We start from the raw sequence: 19,730 nt of genomic DNA, 5'->3' as shown, positions 1-19,730 counted from the left end.
AGCTGAAGCAATATGAAGAGTGACAGCTCGAATGTGTTCATTCCTCAAGCAGCAGTGATTACCTCTATCTCTTCCAGCAAAAGCTCCTCAGTTCTGTTACATTTCTTCTGGGTCTGGGAGATCTGCAGCTCAGTGTTTTTCTTCATATAGCGATTTTCCATGTTGGTTTTTGCCTTCATTTCTTGCAACTGGTCCCTGAGGTGAGCAATATATTCATTCCGACTCTGTAGAGGTAAGACCAAGTTTCTAAATTAAAATACATGCATGGGGTGCCTGGGTGGCTCAGTTCCTTGGGCATTCAACTCTTGATTTCGGCTCAGGTCATGTTCTCAGGGTCATAAGATGGAGCCTGGCATTGGGCTCTCTGCTCAGTAGGGAATCTGCTTGAGATTCTCTCTCTCTCCCCCTCCCTTCCCACTGCCCCTCCCCTCAGCCCCCCCCCTCTAAAATAAATAAATCAGGGGCACCTGGGTGGCTCAATGGGTTAAGCATCTGCCTTCAGCTCAGATCATGATCTCAGGGTCCTGGGATCAAGCCCCACATTGAGCTCCCTGCTCAGTGTGGAGCCTACTTCCCTCTCTCTCTCTCCCTGCCTCTCTGCCTACTTGTGATTTCTCTCTCTGTCAAATAAATAAACAAAATCCTTTAATAAAATAAATAAAAATAAATAAATAATTTTTAAAATAATAAAGTAAAAAAAAAAATATTCTACCTCCATTCAGTTCAGCCAGTGGCTAAAGCCTACCTTTTGTATCTATAAATCAACAAGAAAAAGGATCTATTTTACTATTATTGCACTACAGGAAAGTTAGCCAATAATCATGGACAGTATACATGAAAACAAAGGCTAAGTAGTTCTAAGCATCAAGAATGGGAGATTTTTTTCCTAGTACACTATTTGGATAGTCTGTATACACAAAGACTTCTCATTACCATCTCATTTTGGTAGAAAAAGCACTGCTCTAAATGATCAAAAGACCTGTCTTCTCACCCAAGCCCCCAATAGCTGTGTCAGCCTGGCCAAGTCAGTTAAACTCTGCACGTTTTACCTGCTATAAAATAAAAACATTAATATCTGCCCTGTCTGGAATATCTCAGCAAGTGATTGTAAGGAGTTAATTAAGAATATGTAAAAACTCTTTGCAGGTCCCAAAGTGCTTGGCAATTTTAAGGTTTTAATATTCATTTAAAAACTATTCATTCAGTACCATACTAAGCTAAATAGTGGAGAACTAATAGACGTGGTCTTTGCCCTCATAGAGCTTATAGTCTAGTGATAGAGATGTGATTAAAATAAAACAAACTTGGGGCGCCTGGGTGGCTCAGTGGGTTAAGCCGCTGCCTTCGGCTCAGGTTATGATCTCAGGGTCCCGAGATCGAGTCCCGCATCAGGCTCTCTGTTCGGCAGGGAGCCTGCTTCCTCCTCTCTCTCTCTGCCTGCCTCTCTGCCTACTTGTGATCTCTCTCTGTCAAATAAATAAATAAAATCTTAAAAAAATAAAATAAAATAAAACAAACTTTTTGAGGCATCTGGATGGCTCAGTTGGTGGAATGTGCACCTCTTGATCGCAGGGTAATGAGTTCGAGCCCACGTTGGGTATAGAGATTACTTAAAAATAAGATCTTAAGGGGTACATGGGTGGCTCAGTCAGTTGGGTATTTGACGCTTGATTTCAGCTCAGGTCATGATCTCAGGGTTGGGAGAGGGAGCCCCATGTTGGGCTCTCTGCTCAACAGGGAGCCTGCTTCAGGATTCTCCCTCCCTCTGCCCTTCTGCCCACTTGCTCTCTCGCTCTCTCTCTCAAATAAGATAAATCTTTTAAAAAATTAACTAAGTAAATAAAGTCTTAAAAAAGAAAGCAAACTTTTTTAAAGGCACAAAACACTCTTAAAGACAACACTCAATAGGACAACAGGCCATGGGAGAGAGTGACAAGGGAGGCCCACATTAGATCAGGTAGTCTATGAAGGATTCTCTGAGAAGGGAATGTTAAATCTGACACCTGAAGGGTAAGTATGGAGGTCACATGAAAAGTGGGATCAAGGAGGAGTCTAAGAAAGAGGAAAAATAAGTACCCAAGTCCTGAAGCCGCAAAAACCTGGATACATTCCAGGAACTGAAAGAAAACTCTGGAGACTATCCCAGCGAGGGTTGAGAGTAGGACAAGATGAGGCTGGAGAGGGAGGTAAGACGGACCATGTAGGCCCTCCGAAGCACTAGTATGGGGTTTGAATTGTAATCCAAGGGCCATGGGAAGCCTCAGAAGGGTTTTAGTCGGGGAGATAACATCTGATCATTTGAGAAGAACAGATGCAGCAGGAGTAATTTCACAGAGAGATGATTGGTTAGCTGACAGCATGACAAGCAAACACAATTAATAATGAAAACACACTGCTTTAGTCAGAGATCGCCGTTTCTCTAAATACCAACCAACTTTAGTTCTGCCATGTAAGCTGGATGGAGTTAGTTCTAAGCATTAGAAGAAACAGCAGAAATCCATCAGGATTATCCACCATGAAAAGCAAATATGGTTTAAAGGATCAGAGGCCCCTAAACTTAGTCAGACTCCCTTCAACTCATTTTGTCTGACTTCTTGGTGTAAACACTATGGAATCATTCCAATTATTCAGTTGTTCCGCCAGTACCAGAGCCTTCCAAGGAGATGAGTATCTCTGGCTGAGAACACGTTACCAGTCCAGCTGGCTAATACATTGCAGTACTTCTTAACCTCTTAAAAGCTGTAGGATTGTGGGCAATTTACTTAACCTAAGACCTTTCTCAACTGTAAAATCCTGCCAGTGTCTTGCACAACTTAGCTACTCAATAAATGTTCATTAAATGCATTTTAAGAAAAGTCTTTTTTGGCTCCGTTTTCCCCTTCCTTCTACACTCTATTTCCTTTTCCCATCTCTTTCCGTTTTGCTTCCCTCCTCCCTTCTGATTCAAGCTGTATGGTGGTCAGTGATAAAGTCTGGATTTCTAGGAAGACTTGAGTTAGAGCGAAATGTGACAGCTTCACTTCCTCATCGGCTGGAATCTTTATACCTATCTAACCATGTAGTCTTTCTTTGACACCCTGCTTATATACCACTTAAGCCCAGAAAACCTTTTCTAGAAAACCTCAGCCCATATAAATAACTGCAGTTTTGTTTCTCACAGAATCTAACGGTGTTGAACAGTCAGGTATTCATTAAATAGCATCAACACACAGATATACTTTCAAAGACTCAAGAAAATGTTCTGGTCAGTTTTCTTTATCAAACCAAATATTGAGTCTTTTAGAGTAAAAATATGAAGATCATAAATGCAGAATTAAAACTCTATGAGTTTCCGCCTCTGGCAAGAAAAAGATATTACGTTATGTAACCTAATAAGATCTTAAAACATTGGTCTACAATTTCCCTACTGAGCTGCCCAGGCGTCCCCATAGCAACGGCATTTTTTTTTAAAGATTTTATTTATTTATTTATTTGTTTGTTTGTTTTATTTATTATTTGACAGAGAGAGATCACAAGCAGACCAAACCTGACTTACAAATCACCAAACTGTCTTCAGATCTGTACTCGTTATTTGAATTCAGAGGAGCACAATTTAGTAATGGAAACGAGCAGCCAACCAATTACAGTTAATAAGGCTCCAACAGCTGCCACAAAAGTTTGAGCCAAAGGATTTTAATGGTGGTGTCTGTTTTCATAATTGGACACAAAGCAGAGATGAGGGTTTGGTTGGAGGGAAAAAGGAAAATGGGAATGTGGTCTATTTAAGTGGCAAAAGCCACAGAAAAAATACAGTTCTGTATTAAGTTAACATCTGTAGTTGTCTATGACTAACAATGGCAGCTTCTAGAATACTCTCTGAATAAAATCTGAGCTACACAGTCCCCCATTCTTTTTTTTTTTTTAAGATTTTATTTATTTATTTGACAGAGAGAGATCACAAGTAGGCAGAGAGGCAGGCAGGGAGAGAGAGAGGAGGAAGCAGGCTCCCCGCTGAGCAGAGAGCCCGATGCGGGACTTGATCCCAGGACCCCGAGATCATGACCTGAGCCGAAGGCAACAGCTTAACCCACTGAGCCACCTAGGCACCCCACAGTCCCCCATTCTAAGGTGCAGATGAAACAGATCCAGATTTCTAAAGTTTCAGGCTCCAATTCCACCCATTCCTTCATTTCCATTTGAACAATTTCCTTTCCAATTGTACCAATTTCCTCTTCCCTTTTGTGATAAAGTTTCCATACACCTTACTGTCTTGACGGATCTCCGCTGAGTAAACTCTTTTAAATGTAATGCCTTATACTATACACAATATTATACATGTCTAACTACAACAGAGGACAAGGAAGTATTTTTTTCCGTTGTATAAACACAATAGAGTGCCACAAAATGCAGTAATCAAAACAAAGAGGAAGTCCTTCAGATGTTTTTCACAAGACTGATCATGATTGTCAGGCTTCTGAGGACAATCCAGTAGAAGCAGCACTATAAAAGGGAGACTCTGCGAAGTCTACAGATGATGGGAAGGCAGACAGCTTTTAAAAATGCTGCTACTGGGCGCCTGGGTGGCTCAGTAGTTTAAGCCTCTGCCTTTGGCTCAAGTCATGATCTCAGGGTCCAGGGGTAGAGCCCTGCATCGGGCTCTCTGCTCAGCAGGGAGCCTGCTTCCCTCTACCTCTCTCTCTGCCTGCCTCTCTGCCTACTTGTGATCTATTAGGTAAATAAATAAAATCTTAAAAAAAAAATGCTGTTACTACCACAAAAGTGATAAGACCCTAATCTCAGGGATTCCTGTTAAAACCTGGCTAAGCCTCTAATGAAACTATTGAAGACAAGTTAGGTCTTCACAATTCTCAATTTACAGGAGTCTTCTAAACAAAATGAGACCTTTCATTTCACTTTTGCCTCCTCTTGGAGTCAGTTCAGGCTCTAATAAAAGGCTTTTGAATTCTGATATCTATTGCTTATCATATACTGGCTTTGAGTTGCTTGCAAATTAGCAAACGTGCCTTCTATATCTTCATCTACTTCCTTAACCCATTTTGGAGCCTAAAGTTCATCAGAGTCAGCTCAACCTGTTGTCTTAGGTACTCAACTCTATATCCAGTCCCCCCAAAAAGGAAATCAGTGTCATCAAAGAGAGTACAAAAAGCTGAGAGGCTAAGTGAAGAAAAGAACTGGGTAACATGCAAAAGTTAGTAATAGTGTGGCCAGAGAAAAACCAAAGTATGGTTTGGAGGATGGAGTAGTTCAGGCCTGTTTTAAAATAAGAAGCAGGGGCGCCTGGGTGGCTCAGTTGGTTAAGTGTCTGACTCTTGATTTCAGCTCAGGTCATGATCTCAGGGTCGTGAGATTGAGCCCCTGAGTGCTGAGGCTCTGCACTCAGCAGAGAGTCTGCTTGAGATTCTCTCTCTCTCCCTCTGCCCCTGCCCTCATCCCAAGAGCACGTACTCTCTCTCTCAAATAAATAAATCTTAAAAAAAAAAAAAAATTTATGCAAAGCTTCTGCATAGCACTGAGCTTTCCAAAGTATAGTCAGTGACCATGGATGGCAATGTGATTGCTGAATAAAGAACCAAAAGCTGAGGAATTAGTGGTGCTACCATTGGCATAGGGCCACCCAGTCTAGACATTCATGTGAATCTGGATCCAAGAAACTTTAGGGTTACAGGGCATCCAGCTTTGTGCCCTTTGGCCCCTTCTGTAACCAGTCAAAATGAGTTGGAATGGGTTCATATCCTTCACTGTTACCTCATTTAACCTCAATAATCAGGGCAAAGATGAAGTAAGTGAAGGACTCTTCTTTATCAGCCAACCATCTCCTTGAAGATATATATATCTCCTTCAAGGAGATTATATATATATCAGTGCTTGGGATACACTGTAGGCAGTTAGAAATTAGTTCTATTAGGATTTCTAACACACTTAGCAGTTTACAAAGTTATATATAGTTTACAAGTTTACAAAGTTATATATATATATACACGTGTGTGGTATATATATGTGTGTATATATGTGTACATATATAAGCAATTATAATTGTATATGTACATATATATATATGTATATATATAACTTTGTAAACTGCTAAGTGTGTTAGAAATCCTAATAGAACTAATTTCTAACTGCCTACAGTGTATCCCAAGCACTGATATATATATAATCTCCTTGAAGGAATGTGTATATATATGTAATATATGTATGTACATATATGTATTTATATATAATTGTAAATAAATACTATATAATATATGTTATAAATTATATATAATTGTATATTTTTATATATTTACATAAATATATAAATTTAAGGGAAATGAGAAACCCTAGGCCCAGGAGAAAAATAAATCCTCCGAGGCATTTTGTTTTGAGAATATCTCCTCAATGCTAAATACCTTAGTGGCAGCTCCAGCACTGGAAAGGTTTATGGTATGTTCTAGAGGCAGCAGGATGAGGTAAGGGTAATTGCTTAAAGAAACTCCTGGTCAACCTAAAGCCACAGGTCTGGAGCAGATTAGATATAGCCCTAAGAAACACAACAACAAAGATTACAGACCTAGAACTTCAACATGGTCCAAACCCTGACCCCCAGGGACAAGGCAGATGTCTTACATGACGAGCCTCCCCCATGTACAGGACACCCATTGATGGTGTTTCCCCAGAGAAGCATGGCTTACAAGGCCCTCCATAATTTGTTGCCTTCTCCTATTCTAAGTTCATCTATGTTATCCTCTCCGTTTCTCTTCAAACTTCAGCAGCTATAAACTGGCCTTCTTCTAGTTCCTTATAAATCCCAAGTTCTGTCTCCTAACTGAATATTTAGAAGTTTAACTTTCACTATTGCCAATAAGTTCCTGCCAGTATGACCTTCACACAGCTAGTAACTATAAACTCTGGGCTCAATACAAAAGGCAATCACATAAAAACACTGGAGTGTACAAAATCAGGCAGAATCTGGAAGGAGACACTTGTAAGAGAGGTACAGCATGTGCTGAGTTTCCAACTTTCCATGACCTTGATTAGACCATAGTCAGCACTACAGAGTGGAGGGTAGCAGTGGATTGTGTAAAGCAGTGAGAACCCTCATCGCAGTCTTTTCAGACTGAAGAACCAGAAAACAGATTTTTGGACAACTAGAGCCAAATAGTTTTCAATAATGCTGAAAAGGAGAGAAAAAGCTTCACATTTGTTGTATAAATTCTGTGCATATCTTTGGCTCACTCCTGAGGCACAATGGTGCCAGGAAGAACATAGGCAGCCCTGCCAAGGAGAAAAGGAAATGAACTGAAGTGAGCTACTGCCCAATGTCGGTGAGAGTTTTTAGTTTTAATTTAATGGAGTTAACTGACCACTAAAACAAAAATGTCAGTACACTTTGGGAGATAGAACAGAATGCAGAGCCTCTACAACATAATATTCACACTGTCCAGGACACATTCCAAAATGACTCCATATTGAAGAAAAAGAGAACTATGAACCATTCTCAAGGGAGATTAACCTTAAGATGCCAAAGGTTGGAACTAGCAGACAAGGATTTTTTTTTAAGATTTTCTTTTTAAGTAATACCTATACCCAACATGGGGCTTAAACTCACAACCCTGTTGGTAGGCTCTACCAACTGAGCCAATCAGGCATCCCAATAGATAAGAATTTTAAACAAAGCTCAATAAAGAGCAATATGCTCATAATAAATAAAAAACAAGAAACCTCAGCAGAAAAATAGAACTATAAAAAAAGAACTAAATGGAAATTCTAAAACTAATTTTCTAAATTTTAAAACAAAAAAAGTACTAGAGGGGCTTAATAGTAGAATGGAGATGATGGAAAGTCAGTGAAATTGGAGACAGACAAACAGATTATTCAATCACATGAACAAAGAGAAAATTTTTTTTAAGAAACAGAGAGACCTAAAGGTCACTATCAAAAAGTCTAAATAGGGATCATTGGAATTCTAGTAGGAAGAGTGCAACAAAATGGAACTTTAAAACTATCTGAAAACATACTGGCTGGGGCACCTGGGTGGCTCAGTTGGTTAAGTGCCTGCCTTTGGCTTAGGTCATGATCCCAGGGTCTTGAGTCAAGACCTGCATTTTGCTCTCTGCTCAGCGGAAGTCTCCCTCTGCCACTCTCCCTGTTCATGCTCTCTCCGTCTTAATAAAATCTTTTTTTAAAAAAGTCTTCTAACTTCTGGGGTGCCTGGGTGGCTCAGTGGGTTAAGCCGCTGCCTTTAGCTCAGGTCATGATCTCAGGGTCCTGGGATCGAGTCCTGCATCGGGCTCTCTGCTTGGCGGGGAGCCTGCTTCCCTCTTACTCTCTCTGCCTGCCTCTCGGCCTACTTGTGATCTCTGTCTGTCAAATAAATAAATAAAATCTTAAAAAAAAAAGAGTTAAAAAAAAAAAGTCTTCTAACTTCTATATAAGAAATAATGAAGACTCCCTGATCTGAAGCATAAACTTGTCCAAATAGCTAGGCAAAAGCTGACATTAAGTTATTTTATAACTTTCTAAACTGCTAACTGTATTAGAAATCCTAGTAGAATTTCTAACTGTGTATACCAAGCATTGTTTTCTAAAGTTACTGCTTAAAACTTGGGATGCATTTTCTTATAGAGGTAAATGAAATAACAGATTAGGTCCTAATGACCATAAAAGCCCATCAAATCCACTCTGTACTTGAAATATAATACAGATGACATTATCAAACCTAACCATCATGTATAAGGAGGTTTCTAATGTGCTTAATGTCCCATCTGGGACTAGTCTCGCATCTGGGATGCTGGAATACAGGAGACCGCCTGAGATAAGGTCTCCTGTAGGAAGGGGTCAGTGGTATGCTTGAGTGCGGTGGGAGGAATAAGAACAAACTGAGCATTCCCGAGTGCTGTGGTCTCCCCGAGTTCTACTGGGGACTTACTTACATATCCCAGACAGCTCTCTAGTTACTCTCTTTGTACATTACTCTGTTTAGTAAAGGCATCCCAGGAGAAACAACCATTTCTCATTTGTAGTTTTTCTTTGCTTAAGAAAGATGGCTTCTTTTCTTTTGATGGCTGCATAGTATTCCACTGTGTATATATACCACATCTTCTTGATCCATTCATCTGTTGATGGACATCTAGGTTCTTTCCATAGTTTGGCTATTGTGGACATTGCTGCTATAAACATTCGGGTGCACGTGCCCCTTTGGATCACTACGTTTGTATCTTTAGAGTAAATACCCAACAGTGCAATTGCTGGGTCATAGGGCAGTTCTATTTTCAACATTTTGAGGAACCTCCATGCTGTTTTCCAGAGTGGCTGCACCAGCTTGCATTCCCACCAACAGTGTAGGAGGGTTCCCCTTTCTCCGCATCCTCGCCAGCATCTGTTATTTCCTGACTTGTTGATTTTAGCCATTCTGACTGGTATGAGGTGATATCTCATTGTGGTTTTGATTTGTATTTCCCTGATGCCGAGTGATATGGAGCACTTTTTCATGTGTCTGTTGGCCATCTGGATGTCTTCTTTGCAGAAATGTCTGTTCATGTCCTCTGCCCATTTCTTGATTGGATTATTTGTTCTTTGGGTGTTGAGTTTGCTAAGTTCTTTATAGATTCTGGACACTAGTCCTTTATCTGATATGTCCTTTGCAAATATCTTCTCCCATTCTGTCAGTTGTCTTTTCATTTTGTTAACTGTTTCCTTTGCTGTGCAAAAGCTTTTGATATTGCCATTTGCGACAACATGGCTGGAACTAGAGCGTATCATGCTTAGCGAAATAAGTCAAGCAGAGAAAGACAACTATCATATGATCTCCCTGATATGAGGAAGTGGTGATGCAACATGGGGGCTTAAGTGGGTAGGAGAAGAATAAATGAAACAAGATGGGATTGGGAGGGAGACAAACCATAAGTGACTCTTAATCTCACAAAACAAACTGAGGGTTGCTGGGAGGAGGGGGTTTGGGAGAAGGGGGTGGGATTATGGACATTGGGGAGGGTATGTGCTTTGGTGAGTGCTGTGAAGTGTGTAAACCTGGTGATTCACAGACCTATACCCCTGGGGATAAAAATATATGTTTATAAAAAATAAAAAAATAATAAAAAAAAAGAAAGATGGCTTCTTACATGGCCGTTTTGGCTCAGTAACTTCCGGTGTTGGATGGGTGATTCTTACCTGCACTTCAGCTTGCCGTTCTCTTTTAACATTAAGTAGCTGTTTTTGAAGAGATCTTATCTGCTTTTTTCCTTTTTCCTCCCTAGAAGAAGTGAGAATGATTTGTTTAGAGGGGTGTTTCTCAAACTCCAGGTGCACGAGGCTCACCCCCAATGTTAAAAAACAGATTCCTGGGCTCTACCCCCAGAGATTCTGATTCGGTAGGTCTAGGACCAGGCCCTGGAATTCACATTTCTAACAAGTTCTCAGATGTTGCCAGTGGTGCTGGTTCATGGAACACACTTTTAGTCATACCTTACAGATCACTGCAATTTGTTTTAGTAAACCAGAAGGGAGATTTTGGTGTATGGGTTGTATCTCAAAAAGCTGCTGCTGAGAAGAAGCGAAGAGGAGAACAGGAGTGGGGAAAGGAAGGGCAGGACATTCTCTTCCACCTAACCTTCTCTCTCCCACTTGGGGTCGGGTCAGCATTGAGTCCGAAGGTTCCCTCCACCTTTTCTCTCACATGGGTATTTCCCCTGATAAAAATCTTTGCATGAATAATCTCATCTTGGCGGCTCTCAGAACACATGACTTAACACACTTGCCATGGGCACACAAGCAGTAAATGGCAGGGCAGGATTCAAATTCAGTGCTCTCTGAAGGAGAACGTAACTACTTTAGGTTTCTGTTTGTACTCAGAAACAGAATTCTGCTTACCTCTAGTAATGCCATTATCTAGTTTTAAAGAAAAACAAAATAATGAAGCCATGTAATAAATTAAATAATGTAATAATAAACAAAACAAGGGGCGCCTGGGTGGCTCAGTGGGTTATAGCCTCTGCCTTCGGCTCAGATCGTGATCCCGAGGTTCTGGGATTGAGCCCCACATCGGGCTCTCTGCTCAGTGGGGAGCCTGTTCCTTTCCTCTCTCTCCTCCTGCCTCTCTGCCTGCTTGTGATCTCTGTCAAATAAATAAATAAAACCTTTAAAGAAAAAATAAAAAGAATAAACAAAACAAAATAAAAACTATCTTAGCTTAGGCTGCCATTACAAAAATATCAGATTGGGTAGTATATAAGTAACAGAATTCATTTCTCACAGTTTGGAAGCTGTGACCAAGATTTGGGTGCCATCAGATTCAGTGTCTGGTTAAGAAAATGCTTCCTGGCTCACAGATGGTCATTTTCACTTGCATCTTTACATGATGGAATGGGTTATCTTTTATATGGGCATTAATCTCATTCCTGAGGCCTCCACCTTCATGACCTCATCACTTCTTAAAGGTCCCACCTTCTAATACCATCACATTGAGGGTTAGGATTTCAACATATAAATTGGAGGTGGAGTGGGGTACACAGAACATTCTGTCTATAGCAACAACCAAAACACCTTACCACTAAGTAGCACCTAGATAAGTACTCCCATTCAGGAATGTTTAGTAAGCATATACTTAACTAGAATCTTGAGATTGAGATTGTCTTGCCAAACTATAGATGATGTAATTCCCATCTATAGATTATCAAGAAATAGATAAGAAAGATGTAAAATATTTATTTCATAATAAATTCAGAACCCTAGGGTCAATTCAGTTACATAAATAAGTGAAAAAGAACAGAACAAAGTCCCAAAAGGAAAGAAAAGAAAGAAAGAAAGAGGAAGGAAGGGAGGGAAGGAAAGGGAGGAAGGGGAGGAAGAGGAAGGAAGGAAGGAAGGGGAAAAGGCTTAATATGTATGACTATCCTTAAGGAGTTCTAGGGCTCTGGTGAAGAGCTGGGTGCTGGATTTGGAACAGAAGTGTCAGAACAGACAAACAAAAAATTGGCAAGATCTAACTCTAGGAAGAAAAAAAGCTGTTCAAGAAAGGAAATTTAATAATTATATACTGTATATCTCATCTGTGAACTATTCACACATAGTAATAATCAAAATACTAAGTATTAATTTAACCAAAAATGATGCTCTAACTATACTAGGGGCATGGAAAAAACCCACTAGATTACATCTAAAACTATTATTCCCACTGGTGTTGTTTGCCATAAAGAAGAAAACTGGCCAGTGTGAGAAATGAAAAATGGTATACTTTTTTTAAAAGATTTTATTTATTTATTTGTCAGAGAGAGAGAGAAAGCACAAACAGAGGGAGAAGCAGTTTCCCTGCTGAGCAAGGAGCCCACCCAAGGTGGCTGATCATGACTTGAGCCAAAGGCAGACACTTAACCAGCCGAGCCACCTAGGTGCCCCATGTACTATTGATTTGAAGGCAAACATTTCTTATATGTTTATTGGCCCATCATATGTCCCCTTTAGTGAACTGTCTTTTCCTATCATTTTTAGATATGCCAAATCAAAAGATGTCTCATCTCTCTGGATCCGACTACACTTTGATTCATCATCACAATGAATGGAAATTTCAGCACATTAAGAGATAAAGGCCAGTCAGATCACTTTTTATTCCCATTCAAAAGCAATGCCCAATTAAAACAGCAATGAAGGCACAGCTGGGCAGCTCAGTTGGTTAAGTGTCTACCTTCCACTCAGCTCATGATTCGGTTCCTTGCTCAGCAGGAAGCCTGCTTCTCCCCCTGCTTGTGTTCTCTGTCTGGCAAATAAATAAAAGCTTAAAAAAAAAAAAATAGGGGTTCCTGGATGGCTCAGTCGTTAAGTGTCTGCCTTCAGCTCAGGTCGTGATCCCAGGGTTCTGGGATCAAGCCCCATGTCTGGCTCCCTGCTCAGCGGGAAGCCTGCTTCTCGCTCTTCCTCTCCCCCTGCTGTGTCCCCTGTCTCACTCTCTCTCTCTGTCAAATAAATGAACAAAAGCTTTAAAAATAAAAACAGGGGCGGGGCGCCTGGGTGGCTCAGTGGGTTAAGCCACTGCCTTCGGCTCAGGTCATGATCTCAGGGTCCTGGGATGGAGTCCCGCATCGGGCTCTCTGCTCCACAGGGAGCCTGCTTCCTCCTCTCTCTCTCTGCCTGCCTCTCTGCCTACTTGTAATCTCTCTCTGTCAAATAAAAAAATAAAATCTTTAAAAAAATAAAAATAATAATAAATAAATAAATAAATAAAAACAGGGGCCCCTGGGTGACTCAGTGGGTTGAGCCGCTGCCTTCGGCTCAGGTCATGATCTCAGGGTGCTGGGATCGAGTCCTGCATCGGGCTCTCTGCTCAGCGGGGAGCCTGCTTCCCTCTGTCTCTCTCTGCCTGCCTCTCCATCTACTTGTAATTTCTCTCTGTCAAATAAATAAATAAATAAAATCTTTTTAAAAATAAATAAATAAATAATAAAGACAAAATAAAACAGCAATGAGACCACGATACACTGAATAGAACGGCAGAAATCCCAAAGACTGACACCACCAAATACTGCCAAAAATGTGGAGCAACAGGAACTCTCGTTCATCGTTGGCAGGAATGCAAAATTGGTTTGGCAACTTCTTACAAAACTAAACATACTCTTACCATAACAATTTGGCAATTACGCTCCTTGGTATTTCCTCAAATAAGTTAAAAATTTACATCCACACAAAAACCTGTACATAGAGGGGTGCCTGGGTGGCATGCTGAAGGCGGCTAAAGTGTCTGACTCTTGGTTTGGGCTCAGGTCTGATCACAGAGTCATGAGATTTAGCCACGCATTACGCTCCATAGTCAGGATGGAGTCTGCTTGAGTTTCTCTCTCTCTCTCTCTCCTTCTGCCCCTCTCCTCCCCACTCTCTTTCTCTCTCTCTAACAAAGTCTTTAAAAAAACAAACAAACCTGTACATAGATGTTTAAAGTAGTTTTATTCAACAATTGCCAAAACTTGAAAACAACCAAGTGGTCCTACAATATGTGAATAGATAAACTGTGGTTTATCCAGACAATAAAGTATTATTCTGTGCTAACAAAGAAATGAACTGTCAAGCATGAAAAGACATGGAAGCAACTTAAACGCATAATACTAAGTGAAAGAAGCTAATCCAGGAAAGCTATGTACTATATGATTCCAACTACATGACAATCTGTCATAATCAAAATAGGATGGTTGTGGCACAAAAACAGACAGAAAGATCAATGTCACAGAATAAAAAACTCAGAAATAAATCCATAAATATACAGTCAGTCTTTGACAAAGCATGAAAAAATACCCAATGGGAAAAACATAATTTCTTTAACAGATGCTGGGAAAACTGGACAGCAACATGCAAAAGGAAGAAACTGGATCACTTTCTTATATCATCTACAAAAATAAATTCAAAATGGATTAAAGACCTAAATGTAAGGCCTAAAACCATACAAATCCTAGAAGAAAGCATAGGCAGTAACTTCTCTGACATTGACACTGATATGGCACCTTTTTCTAGATAGGTCTCCTGAGGCAAGGGAAACAAAAGCAAAAATGAACTATTGGGACTGCATTAAAAAAAAATCTTCACGGTGATGGAAACAATCTAGAAAACTAAAAGGCAATCTATAGAATGGGAGAAGATATTGGCAAATGACCTGATAAAAGGTTGATACCTATAACAAAGAACTTACAAAACTCAACACCCAAAAAAATAATCCAGTTAAAAAATGGGCAGAAGAGGAACGCCTGGGTGGCTCAGTCTGTTAAGCGTCTGCCTTCAGCTCAGGTCCTGATCCCAGGGTCCTCGGATATTTATTTAAAATATTTATATATTTAATATAACATTATTATTATATACAAAATACATATTATATATCATTATAAATAATGTTGTTATAATATTATATTATATATAAATATAAAATATTTAAAAATAAATATTTTTCTAAAAATGAGCAGAAGACATGAACAGGCATTTCTCCAAAGACATACAGATGGCCAACAGACACTTGACCAACTGAGCCACCCAGGCGTCCCGGCCAACAGACACTTGAAAAGATGTTCATCAAATTTCATCATTACTTACCATCAGTGAAATGAAATTCAAAACTATAATGAGGTATCATTTCACACCTGTCAGTATGGCTAAAATCAACAACACAAGAAACAATAGGTGTTGGTTGAGGATGTGGAGAAAAAAAAAGGAACCACTTGCACTCTTGGGGGGAATGCAAACTGATGCAGCCACAGAAAACAGTATCGAGTTTCCTCAAAAAGTTAAAAATAGAACTACTGTATGATCAAGTAATTGCACTACTAGGTTTTTACCCAAAGAACACAAAACACTAATTCAGAGGGATACATCCACCTGCTGTTTATAGCAGCATTATTTACAATAGTCAAGATATTGAAGCAGCCCAAGTGAACACTGATTGAAGAATGGGGTTAGAAGATGTGGTATATATACAATGGACTATTATTCAGCCATAAAAAAGAATGAAATCTTGCCATTTGCAATAACATGGATGGAGCTAGAGAGTATCAAACTAATACGCAAAATAAATCAGTCAGAGAAAGACAGATACCATAGGATTTCATTCATATGTGGAATTTAATAAAACAAGCAAGCAAAGAAAAAAGAGAGATAAACTAGGACACAGACTCTTAACTACAGAGAACAAACGGATGGTAATCAGAGGGTGGGTATGGGTTAAATAGATGATGGGGAATAAGGAGTGCAATTGTCATAATGAGCACTGGGTATTGTACAGAAGTACTGAATCACCGTATTGTACACCTGAAACTAATATTACACTGTATGTTAAGTAACTGGAATTAACATTAAAAAAAAAAGGTTACTGTACAGTAGGAAGACTATTCTTGACATACTGTAGATACACATAACTGGAGCCCAGAAATCTGAATTATTGTCCCAGCAGAACTAGGATTAGCACCTAAATTTCTGAGTTCTATTTATCTTCCCTGGAAGGCACAAATTTGATTTGCTTTAGAAATCAAGAACTTCTGGTAAAAGTTTTATGGCACTTTAAAATACAACACAGCAGGGGCACCTGGGTCTGCCTTCAGCTAAGGTCATAATCCTGGAGTCCTGATAGTGAACCCCACATTGGGCTCCCTGCCTAAGGAGGAATCTGTTTCTCCCTCTGCCCCACCCCCAACTTGTGCGTGCTCTCTTTCTTGCTCGCTTGCTCTCTCATTCTCTCTCTCTCAAACTCATGCTCACTTTCCCTCTCAAATAAATAAAAATCTATAGAAAAAAATACAACACAACAAATAAACCTAATATTACTCAGACCTGGCAATGACATCATAGAAATGCATTTTGTTTTCCCTCTCTTTGCCCAGGGCTTTCTTGAGACTAGTGAAAGTGCCTGACTCTTCCAACTCCTGCCTGGTATCTGTAATTATATCGCTGAGAAATTGCCTGTAAGGAGACACAAAAAGGATGAGTTAATAAGGTATATTTTCTTACATTTACAAAGGGCTACAGAAGTCACACAGGTTAAGACCCTGGATGAAAAACCATGACTAAGCTGGAATTGCTCCTGGAATGCAAGAATAGTTTAGCATTAGAAAGTCTAATAGTATGCAACACATAAACAAAAGCAAAGGAGAAAAAACATGTGGCCATCCCAATAGATGCAGAAAAGACATTTGGCAAAATTCAATGTCCACTCATTTGAAAATAAACAACAAAAACTCCTAGCAAACTAAAAATAAAAGAGAACTTCCTTAACCTTACATACCAAGGACTAACAAACCCTGGATATATAGTATGATATTATGTATATAATATTTAAAAACATATAAAACTGTATTTTTAAATAAGACCCATACATACCTAATAAAAGCGTCACAAGAGAACGTAAGAGAATAATAAACACCAAATTCAGAAGAGAGTTTGTCTTTGAGGGAAGATAAAATTGAAGATGCTCCAATTGTATCTTAAATATTTTACTTAAAAACAAAACCAAAAAACCTCTAAAGTAATTATGGTAAAATGTTAAGATTTGGTGTTTATGTATCTAAGTATTCATTATTTCATTCTTTATATTTTTCTGCATTTTAAAAATATTTTGTAACTTTGCAAAATTTAAATCATTTTTTTTTTTAATTTAAAGAGTTAATATGGGCATCTGGGTGGCTCAGTCGGTGAAGTGCCTGCCTTTGGCTCAGGTCATGATCAAAGGGTCCTGGGATCAAGCCCTGTGTCAGGCTCCCTGCTCAGCAGGCAGTTTGCTTCTTTCTCTGCCCCTCCCCTCTTTCTCTCTCTCCCATAAATAAATAAAATCTTAAAAAAAAAAAAAAAAAGAGCTAATAAAACACACACATTTTAGAGATGAGTAAACTCAGTCTCAGGAAGGTTAAATGACTTGCCCAAGGTCACATAAATAATTTGAGAAAAGGTAGAACTATAATTCAGGTGTCCTGACTCATAGTCCGTTACTTTTCATTTTCTTTTATTTTTTTAAAGGTTTTTATTTATTTATTTGAGGGACAGAGCAAGAGAGCACAAGCAGGGAGAGTCGCAGGGAGAGGGAGAAGCAGCCTCTCCACTGAGCTGGGAGCCCAACTCAGGGGTCCATCCCAGGACCTTGGGATCATGACCAGAGCCAAAGGCAGACGCTTAACCAACTGAGCCACCCAGGTAGCTCCATTACTTTTTATAATACTCTAGTGGGTACAGAATTTTAAAAACTGCTATTTAATGTTTTCATATAGAGTCAGAAAGAATTACACTCACTATTATACATAATAATTTACTAACAATAGTTCAAACAGAAAGATTCAATAACTATATTCAGAAAAAAGTTAAGGGGGCACCTGGGTGGCTCAGTGGGTTAAAGCCTCTTCCTTCGGCTCGGGTCATGATCCCAGGGTCCTGGGATCGAGCCCCACATCGGGCTCTCTGCTCATCGGGGAGCGTGCTTCCTCCCCCCTCTCTCTCTCTGCTTGCCTCTCTGCCTACTTGTGATCTCTGTCTGTCAAATAAATAAATAAAATCTTTTATAAAAAAGAAAAAAAAAGAAAAAAGTTAAGTACACTGAAGTAAAAAAAAAAAATTGAAAAGATATGAGCCATCCTACAAAGAAAAAGGACATTAACTAGATTGGTATTTATAAGCAGGACACCTTTCTGTCATGTATGCAAATCTGAGCCGGACTGATTTCACAAGAAACATTAGCCCTCTGATGCAGGAGTTGGCAAACTTTTCCTATAAAGGGGGAAACTGTAAATATTTTTGGCTTTGCAGGCCATAAATTCTCTCTTGCAACTACTCAGCTTTGCTACTCACGAAAGCAGCAAGAAATATGTAAACAGGCAATGCTGTATTCAAATAAAATTTATTTTTAAAAACAGACTACAGGCTGGATATGGCTAGTGGCCCTGGGTCATTACTATAAACATTCATTTACTAACAATTCTTAGCATAATGTTACATCCTCTTTTAAACTTAACAGACTTCCTTGTCAGCAAGCCTGATAAAAAACTGATTAATGAGACAGTGGAAACTGAGACTGCCTTTAAGAAATTCTCAGGATTAAAACTCAGCTTAAAAGTGGGCTACTTAGGGGCACCTGGGTGGCTCAGTAGGTTAAAGCCTCTGCCTTTGGCTCAGGTCATGATCCCAGGGTCCTGGGATCGAGCCCTGCATAGGGCTCTCTGCTCAGCAGGGAGCCTGCTTCCCTCTCTCTGGCTCTGCCTACCTCTCTGCCTACTTGTAATCTCTGTCAAATAAATAAATAAAATCTTAAACAGAAATAAAAATAAAATAAAATCTTAAAAAAAAAAAGTGGGCTACTTGAATGGCATCTCTTACTCGTGGATAAGCCATCATAACAGCTACTTTTATTTGTGCTAGGCACTTGGCTGCAGCCTTATTTCTAATCCTCACACTGATGTTGCAAAGTTGCTATAATTATTTTCACTTTTAAAAACTGGACGCAAAGTCTCAACAACTTGCCTATGATCATAAAGCCACCATACCTGTACCAGACTCCCTCCAGGCAGTCTTTAGCTAATCCTGTTATCAGCAGTACCTTTGCATCTAATTACCAATCCCTAAGAGAAGACAGCAGTCAGCCACCCCTGCACCCATTTTTCATCCATCATAAATATACTATTACATTTCCAAATATGCATGCGTTCTTTACCTATCAATCTGAATTTTCTTCAGTATCTCCACAGACATTATGGTCTGTCTTGTAGGTGTTTTGAAGACAAGATCTTGCATTTTGTTAAACTCGTTGGTAAACTGGCTTCCTTTTTGGATTTCTGGCAACTTGGTTTCTTCTTTAGGTAAGAATGGACTGGTTATTTTTAAGGGTCTTGAAGCCTCTGGAAGTTTTTCTAAGCTCTTGTTTTTCTTCTAGAAAGAAATGATGTTCTGTGTAAGACAGATTTTAAAAATAAGGGCTTCTGCCTACATTTTTCAACCTCACCTTCTGCCACTTGTACTCAAAACACAAGAAAATTACCCTTTTCTTCAGCAACCCAGATCACGTCCTGCTATTTTGTGCCTTCCTGCCTTGAGACAACATTCCTTTTGCCTGTCTTTCCTCAACTTACCACTTGGTAAACTTTAAGACTAAGATCAAAGGTAAAGTTCTTTGTGAAATGTCTCACGAGCAGATATTTACCATGTTGTAATTATTTGTATTTATGTCTCCCTGTGAGGGGAGGGGCAGTGTCTTAGAGATCTTGGTTCACCTCAAATTCTTTTTGGAACAAGATGGCATAAGAAATACAGCC

General features: G+C 39.5%; 1 protein-coding gene across 4 annotated transcripts in view; it reads right to left on the bottom strand.

Annotated features, from left to right (window-relative positions):
- The window catches only part of IQCG (IQ motif containing G), a 53,626-nt gene that overhangs the window by 13,153 nt on the left and 20,743 nt on the right, over positions 1–19,730 (bottom strand). For 3 of the 4 annotated variants that reach the window (XM_059162974.1, XM_059162972.1, XM_059162973.1), the window contains exons 4-7: positions 19,133–19,347; positions 16,273–16,401; positions 10,150–10,231; positions 63–224 (exon numbers count right to left, since the gene is read on the bottom strand). In XM_059162974.1, the coding sequence (XP_059018957.1) occupies positions 63–224; positions 10,150–10,231; positions 16,273–16,401; positions 19,133–19,347 (588 nt within the window). The remainder of the gene's footprint in view (positions 1–62; positions 225–10,149; positions 10,232–16,272; positions 16,402–19,132; positions 19,348–19,730) is intronic. The other variant, XM_059162975.1, reaches the window with a different exon arrangement.

Source organism: Mustela lutreola, chromosome 2, assembly GCF_030435805.1.
Source record: "Mustela lutreola isolate mMusLut2 chromosome 2, mMusLut2.pri, whole genome shotgun sequence".
NCBI classification, from domain to species: Eukaryota; Metazoa; Chordata; class Mammalia; order Carnivora; family Mustelidae; genus Mustela; species Mustela lutreola.
This window is presented reverse-complemented; position numbering and strand designations above follow the sequence as displayed.